At 26.9% G+C, this 12,063-nt stretch overlaps 1 protein-coding gene across 1 annotated transcript; it reads right to left on the bottom strand.

The window, feature by feature from the left end:
- Positions 1–1,913: 1,913 nt before the first annotated feature.
- On the bottom strand, positions 1,914–2,616 carry EIN_282370 (hypothetical protein; the record flags this gene model as incomplete). Its single annotated transcript, XM_004185154.1, has 2 exons — positions 1,914–2,268; positions 2,309–2,616. 2 exons carry the CDS (start codon positions 2,614–2,616, stop codon positions 1,914–1,916), a joined length of 663 nt encoding a protein of 220 aa, XP_004185202.1.
- Positions 2,617–12,063: the final 9,447 nt, after the last annotated feature.

Genomic DNA, 12,063 nt, shown 5'->3' with positions numbered 1-12,063 from the left:
AAAGAAAACGGGTTTCACCCTTCAAACCTAACACTGGAACGAACACTCGATTAGGATATCTTTGATGTTTCTTTTTTAGGCATCTCCTCTTTGTGTCTTGTATCTTCCGGAGATGGATTCACGACGCCGCAACTCGCCGGGTTCAACAAGTTTCGACAGTTGCGGCATATCTACTCTTTGTGTCCCGTTGTATCTTTCTGAAGTATATTAATTGGAAAGTAGTTTGGTATTTTTATTTATTATGGGTTTTCTCAAACTACAAACTATAGTAATTAACTATTAGAATCATATTAAAGTTAATATTTTCATCTAAAAACAAATAGCACAAATGTTGATATAATTAATTATAATTTAATAATTTAGTAACACAATTGATTTTTTAAAACAAAAAACTAAGAAAAAATCAATAGACATAATTAGAATATTACAATTGACAGTATATTAGTATATAGTAAATTGACTATTTTAAATAAATAAAAACATCAGTGATGTTGTGAAATGAATCGCTACTTTTAAATGTATTTTTGCGTTCTACAAATAAAGTTAATATGATTTAATCAATTTGTATCTATTTTGATTCGAAATTCTAATTCCTTATTAAAAATGGAACATCACAATCTTTTTTTTTGTCATTGGAAATATCCATCACTCAATGAAAATTGTTTGCAAAGGCATCTTTCAAAGACTCGAGGCATCTAGTCGAAATTAAACGATAAAAATAATAAAAATATCATATTTTTGATAACTAGACTCTTGTATTTCAACTGGATTTTAATTAAAAAAACTATAAAACGATGTAATAATTGTTTATCCTTGTCTTTTTGTGTTTTACTTGAACCGAATTGTTCTTAGTCTTCAAAAGTAATTGCACTCACCCGATCAACTTCATGTTGTTTGTTGTCAGATCTTCACCAAATGTTCTGACCTGTCTTCCAACTCGGCAATTCTCAATTTTCCATCTTTTTGTTGAGCCTTCTCAAGTTCCTTCTGTGAACCAGCTTTTTGAGCAGTCAATGAGTTAATAAATTCATCAGCCCGTTCCTTATATTCACCAAATTCGTATTCGTTCTTTATCATTTCTCTGAGTTTGTCTGCATATTTCTTTTTCTGTGCTTTAGCCTGTTGAGCAGTTGTTCTTTCAAGATCAAGTTGCTCATTCAATTCAGTCAATTTCTTCTCATAAGTGTTCTTCTATTGTTTATAAGTCTTAGCAGCTTGTTCAAGGGCTTCCAATTCAGTCTTCATCTCAGACATATCATCTTCAAGTTTGTCGCATTAGTCTTGTTTCTCGTCGAGTTCTGTCTTTGTTCTCATCATTTTTTTCAGAAGCAGCCTTATAATTTCTCATAGTCTTGACCTTGTTCAACCATCTGGACGTTCTTCTCAAGGGTTTCGGCTCTGACTGTGATTTCAGCTATATCTTTCTCGTACTATTTTTTTAATCAATTGGGTCTTAATGTGTTTTTTCTATTCTTGATCAAGTTCAGTTCTAATGCTCTTCAGTTCGTCTTGGTATTTCTATTTCATCGCTTCATTGCCATCTTTGTCATCATTTGCAGTGTCAAGTTGTCTCTGTGCCATGTCAACTTTAGCATTCAATTCTTTGACCATATTGTCCATTTCCTCCAAATCATTAATATTCTTCTTCTTCTTCTCATCTGTGAGTTGATCAACTGAAATTGTCAAGTCATTCGCTTTTTAGTCAATTTTTCTTTAGTGTTATTTGCTTCATCTAAGTTGAACTGAACTTCCTGTAATTTGCTCTCAGCAGCCTTTCGTACAGCATCTGCACTGTCAGGTTTCTGTCTTTCTTCATCAAGTTGGGCTCGAACTTCAGCAATTTTCGCATTCAACATGTTCTTCTCTTCTTCTTGAACAACAGAAGCCGGTGCACTGACTTGGACTTTAAGTGACTAGACTTGTGCATTGAGTGCTTTGGCTTGGTCTTCCATATTCTTTTCTTCTATTAAGTTGGTCCGCTGCAGTCTTCTCAGCCTCCGCTTTGTCGTCCAAAGCCATCTTCTTTTGTGCTTCAAGTGCCTTAATCTGTGATCCATAATTCTCAATCTCCAAAGCGTCTTCAATTGCTTCTTCATATCCTTCTTAGCAGCATCAAGTTGAGTGTTCTGTTCTTTCAACACAGCAACTGCCTTTTCCAAATCAACTATTTGGTTGTCTCTCTTGATGACTTCAGTTTTATCAATATTTGAAGTCCCAACTGGTCTATATTCAAGGTCTTGTACTTGTTGTTCCAAATCGGCTATATTTCTTCTTGTCTTTGGCTGTTCTGTCTCTTAATTCAGTCAACTCGGTGTTGTTTGCTTCTAAAATTTTACAAAAGTCTCTTTGTAACTTTTTGATTGAACCATTCAAGTTGTTGGTCTCATCTTCGTGTACTGAGACCAAGTTAATGAGTTGGTCATATTCGTATTGAAGCTTCTTCTTTTCAGAAGAAAGTTGGTCTTTGTCATTCGCTAAGTTCTTCACCTCTTCTTTAATTTCGTCGTTTTCTGTTTTCAACTTCTTCGCCTCTTTTTCTTTCGCAAAATCAAATTTTATAGACTCTAAATATTGACAAGTATCATTTTTGGTTAAGACATATTCTGTTTCTTCCATAATATTTGGTGGACACGTTGATAACGCCAATATGATCAACACAAATACATATAACAAATTGATCATATATAATTGTATTTTAGAGATATTGATAAAATTCTTAAATAAATGAGTTGGATGCTTTCGTTGTCATTTCTTTACCACAATTCCTTAAATTTTATTACACTGTCTGTCTTAAATTTTATCTGGTCTCTAATGTTATCTGGTATTTTTTGGACCAATGAAATTGGAATATTTTGTGAAGCCCTCTTTATAATTTGTCCCAATTGTTTCAAGTTTTTTCATATTTTACCTTATGCCCGATGTTTACTTATGAATAAAGCTTTTTTTGTTTTCAAAATAACATTTTAAAACCGACTTTAATTGAATCATCCACTCAATCATAATTCTTCAAATTTAAAACCACAATTAAACTTGATAGAGTCAGTTACTAAACGTTGTTTGGTCTGTAATGTTGTCTGCCGATTTTTAAAGCATTATGATTATAAACCTTATTTCATAAAACGGACCACTAAAAATGGTCCGATTAAATATTTTTATAACAACACATACAATTTTTATTTATATTAAAGCTGTATTTTTTTCTTGTTATTTTTTCAAATTATTATATTTTAAAATAGTAACAAAAATGTATTTAAAACCCGTGAGCATTGTTCATTAGCCTGGAAATAGACACATATTTGTTTTTTTCTGGACATAAGTAATCTTTTTGGATAACTTTCAACAAGACGATTAATTGTTGCTTGTGATATTTTGTCCCATGATTCTTTCAACTTGTCAAAAATTTCCATTTTTGAATCTCCCATTGATATTATGGTGTTTTTTTTCATTATTCCCCAAAGATGTTCAATGGGATTCAAATCACAAGAGTTGCCAGGCCAACCATCAAGTACAAAAATACCTTTTGAATATAGAAACTTGAGAGTGTTTTTGGCTCGATGTGCTGGTGCGCCGTCTTGCATGAAACGGAAGTGTTTTCTATATTTTTTTAATTCAATTAAAACACCCGAATCATAAAGCATGTGGACATAACTATCCTGGTTTAAAATTTCTTCACATAAACCAAACTACTTTTAAAGTTGTACCCAATGGCACCAAAAACCATGACAGATGAACTGTGTTTGACCGCTATAAAATATGTATTTTTTGACAAATTATTTTTATTTATCCAAAGACGTTTCCCCATCTTTGCAATAACAAAACCGACTTTCATCGGAAAATACAGTTGTAATTTTAGTTTTTCTTGTTTTTCCGACATTTTTAAAATTTAAAGAACTGAACAAAGATATTTCTTTGTTGACAAATATTTTTCTGTCTCTTGTGTTTTTGTGTGATAAAAATTGTTCAACTTTTGTTTTTTAAAACAAAAGTTTTGTTGTTTTCTTATTCTAAAAACAGATGATTTGGATATTGGATTTATATAATACCGACTTATTGCTTTTGCACATTTCTTACAACTTTCTTCTGGAAATTTATTTGTTCTTTTTATTATATGTTTTTCCATTAACTTAGATTTATTTGGTCTTCCTTTTTTCATGATTTGAATGTCTGGATAAATTTTCATTGAGCGCATTAAACGAGTTTTACCAGGTGATTCCATATTATTTTCACGAAACATTTTTATTATTTCTGTCGAACTTCTTATACCATTGTCCATACATTTTTTAATATTTAACTCTTTTGATTGTTTTTTATCCAATTGAATTCTAGGAGGAAGTATTCGAAAAAAATTGGAAGACTGATTACCCAACATCAACATTTTTTTTCAAGTATCTCCATTCTTTTTGTTAATTTTTCAATTGTAAGTTCTTGTTTAGATTTAATTGAATATCCAAAAGGCAAAGAAAATGTTATTTTAGTTGAAGTTTGACCAACTAACACTTCAACATCTAGCTGTTTAATAGAAACTGGCTCCATAGACATTGTTTCTAATAATTTGATTTTTTTCTTCATCGAATTGATTGTCAAACACCTGTACGAATAAATCGTCTTGAAAAATTTGAGATATAAAACATAGCGGAAGCTGATTTATATTAATTGATAATCCTTTTTCTGTCATTTCTACAACCTCGGTTACAGTAAAAGGTTCCATTTGATATTTATCAGTTATATTACGATAACAAATTGATTAAATCAATAACATTGTCTGAAATGTTTTTGTGATAAAAAAGAAAATCTTTGTTGTAAATTTTCAAATTTGAATTTATTTTTGGTCATTTTCAATGTTTTAATGGAGTTTGATGTTTAAGTTGTAGTTTAATTATTATTATTTTCCCATTTCTTCTTTTAAATTATTAAATAATTACATACTTTATTATTAGTTATTTTTTTACAGTGTTATTCACTGGGTTTTCGATTCCCACCATTTTCAATAATCATTAAGTCAGTTTATTAATTATTTAGTCAAAAAAATAAATTATTTCGTCACATATTTTAATTAAACACCACCTACAATTATTAGTCCAGCATAAATGATAAATAGATTATTCAAAAAAATATTAATACCATCACAATAATTTCAATATTATAATTTTTATATTTCATTCACAAAAATAAATAGACGCACCACAAACTTATATGTTCACGTAGTAGTATGTAAATTTGGTTACCTCGTCGCTCGGGACCTCTCCCTCCGGTCGGGTCAACCTCGCTGGGGGACCCTGCGGCTCCCCTTCGTCCACCGAATTTACTTTATTAAAGTACTCCGGGTTCGCGTTTTCAACGCTCTCATCCTCCGTACTTTTTTCTACCTTATATATATTAATAAATAAAACTCCCACTTGAAAAAAAAGAACAGGGTAACTATTGAAAAAATAGTACGGCACTTTTGTCTTTTTAGAAAATTTAAAATTATTTTAGGAACGCTTTTTGTACTTTTTATTTTTTTATTTTATCAAAATGCAAACCAAAGTTGTACAGAACGAAGCTCCTCAGACTTGTACGGTGCAAAGCACCTCAGGTTCTCAGATCTGTAAAGTCGTATATGGGGATGAAAAAGATATTAAACTTTTTGAAGAAGATGATTTAATATCTCATTTTAAAAATTAAATTCTAACTACTTGTAAACATATTATTAAAATAAATGATCATGATGTAGATTTATATTATAATGAAGTATCCAAAGAAATATTTATCTCAAAACCAACTGGTTTAAAAAGTATTAAACCAAGTTGTGCTAAAAAAGATAAATGATGGAAGTCTTATAAAATTAAAGTTAAATGTGAACCTTATGAGGTTATTCCAAAAGATGAAAATAAACCAAAGCGAACTGTGAAAACTAAAACAATTTCATTTAGTACTAGTTTATTTGATAATTCATCTGACCAAACAATAGCTGAATGGCTCGAAGTTAAACACACGTCATCTCATGAGACAGAAGAAAAATAAATTGTTTATTGTACACTATATTGAATAAAATGTTATCTAGAGTAACATCATTAATATTGTTATTATGTATATAATATTTTAATAATGGTAATACAAATCCTTTTATTACTCTTTCAATATTATCTTCCAATTTATTAAAACGTTCAGATAAAACATTATATTCTTCTATACTAATTGATGAATTATTATTTTTTGTTTCATTTTCCAATTCTGTTAATTTATCCGAATATTTACTCTTAACTGATTCTATTTCTTCATTAAGCTTTGTTCCGACTACATCGTTTTCACCTATTCTTACTCTCTTTTTAATAATTTCTAGTTTACTTTTATTTTTACAAAATACATAACCCTTAATGTAAATACTTGCATTTAAATCTTTATATCAATTTTGTTTACTTCTGGATGTTTTAAAATATATCGATTAATTTCTTTATTACATCTTCTGACTTCTTCAGCTTCATTCATGTCATATCTTTTAGTTATATTATATATTTCTTTTATTAATTTATCATTAATATAATCATTTGGTATTGTATCATCTACTTTACTTTGAATAGTGTTGTCTTCGCATTCGTTGGATGTGTCACTGCTTTGTGTGTTTTTTGTTGTGTTAAAATATTTATTCATGTTATTTATTAAGTTCATTTTATTGACAGAAAAATACCAAAAATAACATGTTGGGATTTGTATGGTCCATTATATGGGATAAGTGTGGAATTATGTGGGAAATAAATGTATAAACATGTTAAAAATATGTATAAACTATGTTTAATATTAAACTTAACATGATTTCAACTTAATGGGACATATATGTCAATATTATGCTAAATGCAAGTATTATGTAAAACATATTAACATATTTGTTGGAATTTTGTTAATTCTTTTCTTAGTAATTTTATAATTATTAGGTAACAATTTGACAATATCCGTTGTTTTAGCTGTCTTATTTATATTTAATTCTAAATATATTTCTTGTAATATATCTTTCGCTTCTTTAACTGTATTATCTTTAGTAATTCTTTGTTTAATTAAATCTTCGGCATTATTTGAAATTATATTATTATATAATACTTCCTTTTTCATTTTACGTTCTCCTAATTTTTCATAATATTGTTTTATAGATGGATATGTATTGTTAATAATTTCTAAATCAAATTTGTTCTTAATTGGATCTTTAATTAAATTAATGAATAATTCAGCATAATTTATATATGTTACACGAGTATTTATTAATTTGGATTTATCTTCTTCATGATTTTTAAATATATTATTAATATTATTATCAACTTCAGTTTTAGATTTATACATTTTTTCTAACATTTCTTTATTTAATTTATAACAACAAATTGCTAAATTATTTAATTTAAATATTTCATTATCCAAATAAATATAATTTTTAAATATATCATGTTCTTCTCGATATGCATTTTGCCCCGTAATCTTTGTCATGATTTCTTTATTAATATCTTCTTTAACTTCCAAATCTAATCTATTGTAATTTTCAATAAACTTCTCAGCTTTAATCAAATCCTTGTCTAAATTATCTTTCTTTTCTGTTAAAGATGTCGTGTAAATAAATGTTAATTCATTTTTAAAAGGATTACAATCTAAACGTTGTCTACCAATAATTTGCAATAATTCAGTTGAAATATCAAACATGATATTAGATTTAACATTATTAAATACAAATGTTTTAGCGCAAGTACTATAAAAATCACAACCAGCTGAATAAGCCTTAGTACAAAATGTAAATCGTTTATTATTTTTAGCATAAGCATTTTTATAATTGGTGTTTACAACTCTTCCAAAATAATCCAAATGTTCAGTATCATCTATTATTTCATCTATTTTCAGACTTCCTATTTCATAATTAGTATTATATTTCTTATTAAAATTATTAATCTGATTAACATTATCAATATTATTACTAATTAAAATATTAACATCATTTTTATCTAATCCTGATTTATAACACATCTTAAGAATAGAACTGATAGAATTGATAAATATTACTATTTCTTTAGCTTCAATTCCATTTTTCTTTTCATAAATACCAGATTTACATGTTTTCAAATAATTAATCATGTATTCAAGAGGATTGTTTGATTTTTTAGATTTAATAATATAATCGTTTGTATTTGTCGCAAAATTATTAGACATGTTTCCAGAATCGTCAGCCTTCGGCATGAGTTTCTCGTCTAAATATATTGTTTTTTATCATTATTCATCCATTTAAATTCATAATAAGGTAAATTTGATAATTGTGGTAATAGTTCGATATATTTATCAGGAATTGGAGTGGCAGATAAGTAAGTAACACGTTGTAAACCAGATAATGCATTTAAGAATCTCGTTAATGTATTTAATTTAAAAGAAGAATCAGATAGAATAAATTGAAATTCATCTACAATTATTCTAAATCTGTTTATATTTAGAATATTTTCAATTAATTTATAGAAAGAATCATATGTTACTAATATTTTGGGATTAGGATAACAATATGATAAATCACATATCGTTTCTTTATCGTTAGAACCTTCTTTAACAAAAAGAAGACCTTTATGTTGTTTCATTTTAGATTCTAACATTCCGATTCTAGGAAAACATATAATTGAAGGATATTTGGAAACTATCGCAAAATGAGTTCCTCCCACATTTGGTAAAACTTTATTTAAAATACCGTTTGGAGAATCAAATCCTTCTATTTCATATAAATATTTGACTCCATAAGGAATCTCAATAATTGTTTTATTTAGAGTTGCAACTTTGGTTTGCATTTTGATAAAATAAAAAAATAAAAAGTACAAAAAGCGTTCCTAAAATAATTTTAAATTTTCTAAAAAGACAAAAGTGCCGTACTATTTTTTCAATAGTTACCCTGTTCTTTTTTTTCAAGTGGGAGTTTTATTTATTAATATATATAAGGTAGAAAAAAGTACGGAGGATGAGAGCGTTGAAAACGCGAACCCGGAGTACTTTAATAAAGTAAATTCGGTGGACGAAGGGGAGCCGCAGGGTCCCCCAGCGAGGTTGACCCGACCGGAGGGAGAGGTCCCGAGCGACGAGGTAACCAAATTTACATACTACTACGTGAACATATAAGTTTGTGGTGCGTCTATTTATTTTTGTGAATGAAATATAAAAATTATAATATTGAAATTATTGTGATGGTATTAATATTTTTTTGAATAATCTATTTATCATTTATGCTGGACTAATAATTGTAGGTGGTGTTTAATTAAAATATGTGACGAAATAATTTATTTTTTTGACTAAATAATTAATAAACTGACTTAATGATTATTGAAAATGGTGGGAATCGAAAACCCAGTGAATAACACTGTAGTATTATTTTGGCTGGAATTTTATACATTTTATTGTGGTGTTTTGTGATGATTTTGAATTATTAATTTAAAAATATACTATATTATACCGTTAAATTTGAGGATTTTTACCTAAAAAAGAAACTCTGATAATAACAACAATACATTTTTAAATCTTTTATTGTCTTTTAAATTTAAAAAATTTAATCAGACCGTTTTCTATGATAAAAACAAAGTCCGAATTATTTAAAAATTTTAAGTTGAAATATGTAAGTTGTACAAAAAATAGTCGTTTTTTCATATTGTTAAGAAAATCTCTGAGTAAGTAAAAGCACTTTTATAAAATAAAAAAAAGAAGAAACACGAAAAGGTATAAAAATAACACTGGGTCCGATTTTTGAAATAAGGTTTAATATTATGAGAAATTTTTTGAAAACACCAAAAATATTTGTTTCAACATTTTTACCAATTTTTTCATTTTTACTCAATTCCCGTTTTTTAAACAAAGATCAATTATTTTTTTGTCAAAAAGACAACCTTTGGGGAACAGACAACGTTTATTGACTGACTCAATAATATATTTTAAAATATAATCAAAAATTCCTTTATTTAACAAACAATATTTTATAATTCAATAAAAATGTTAAATATACATTATAGAGTTGTTATAGAAACCAGTGCAACTTGTTCAAAAATGTTGTGACTGAGTTAAATAATTAAAAATTTTGAAATTATGTTATTTTTTATTTATTATAAAAGAAGGATAAAAACCTGAAGTAGAATAACAACACAATTCATTTACAATAAGCAAACAATATCAAAATAAGTCTCCTCACAAAAAAATCATCGTTTCTTTTCTCTCATGCCTTATTAGTAACAGTTACATCATCCATTTCTCTTCTTCTTCTCTTCAACCACTTTTTCATATTACATTAAATTAAACTTGTTCTTCAAGTTTAATTTCCATGCTTTTATCCTCAACATCATCTTCTTCGACTTCTTGAATCATATACTCGCAGAACCATATTGGTTAATTTTTACAAAAACCAAGACGCCGACGTCATATCCATTTTGATACAATATAACATTTACTGTCTTGTTTAAATTTCAGTTTTTTGCTTCAACACATCCCCGATCATAATTATGCATCCTATTATTGTGGTTAAATTTCCTTCTTTGTTTGGTCCAATTTATAGTGTATCATGTATTCTTTGTTCTAACTATTTATTGTACTTATACATCTTTTCCGTCTGCGAATAATCATGTTCCCATCTAATATTCAATCAAAACAAGCACCAAATGAAAAACACTATTCAGTTTTTTTAGTTTAAACTCATAATATTTTGGTAGAAATTCTACAAAAACATGAAAATGGAGGGAAAGTGGATAGAATATGGTTTTGTTTTAAAAAGAATATTTTAGGGCAATTGATCTTTTTTAGTTTATTTGTTGAACCTTTTGTTTTGAAAATAAATAAACTTTGTTTTTCGTGTTGTTTTTAAAAGCCAACTTTTATTATATTGATACCTAAAAAACTATTGAGATTGTCCACAAAATAAATATAATACGAAAAGAAAAAATAATAATAAAAATAAACGAATTGCACTATCAAAAAAACAGTTTTATTTTTAGGATCCCCTCTTTTTTACTCAGTCACCCCATTTTTGCAAAATTTGCACGGGTTTTGTCTAAAACAATAAATTTTATAGTATTTATATTTATTTAAAATAGATAAATAACTTCTTACTACTTTTTTTGCTCTTCTTATCAACAACTATTTTTAACTAATATAATTGTAATTTCAAATATAATACAAATTAATATTTGAATAGATTAGTTTAAAAGTAAAATATTCAGCTTTCATGGTAAACAATTTTATATATTTTAATATACACAGTTAGTTTCACAACAATTCCTTATTTTTCATAACAAATAAATTTCTGTTTCATAACAATTTGATTTGTATTGACATTATTGTATATATTTTATTTATAATTGAAAATGCAGTCTGTTAAATGTTAATTAATGTTTTTAATAAAGCATATATAAACTGTATATTTTAAAATAATTAAATAAAAGATAAACTTTTAATTTTATTGTGCTCAAATCAAATAAATAATACATTTCGTATAAATTTTAACTTTACATCAAATAATAAAAAAGAGAAAACACTGCAAAATAATAGTAGTTAAGTAGATTTAAAACGCTTTCTACTTCTTTATAGCTTTTTTGTTTTTATATATAAAAGATATTAAATAAAAAATGATAGGTACTGTTTACCACTAAACCTTAAATATACAATATGAAAATTTTTTAAATACAAAGTGATAATTTGTTGTTAAAAGTTTGGCGTCAAACATAAACTGTTTGATTAGAATAAATTTTAAAATATCAATATTTTTTACAACCATTTTAGTTATTGAATTGTGTATATCTGTATAAATAAGTATATTATATACGATTATCTGGACTACTAAGAGGTAATTAATTATTATTGATTAAATATTATTGGATTTTGTAAGACAATATAACTTTTTATGTTTAATCAACTACAAAACACTTTTAAATGTATGAGAATTAAAAAAACAGTAACAACTCGAATGTTTTAAAAAAGTAAAGAATGCAACCAACAGTCAAGAAATTATTTTTATTTTGTTATTTTATTGTTTATATTACAATAACACCCAGAATTCAATTATCTAACTTCCAATCATTTAATTGGGCTTACATGATACCG

Source organism: Entamoeba invadens, assembly GCF_000330505.1.
Source record: "Entamoeba invadens IP1 unplaced genomic scaffold scaff_1105074725543, whole genome shotgun sequence".
Classification (NCBI taxonomy): domain Eukaryota; phylum Evosea; order Mastigamoebida; family Endamoebidae; genus Entamoeba; species Entamoeba invadens.
This window is presented reverse-complemented; position numbering and strand designations above follow the sequence as displayed.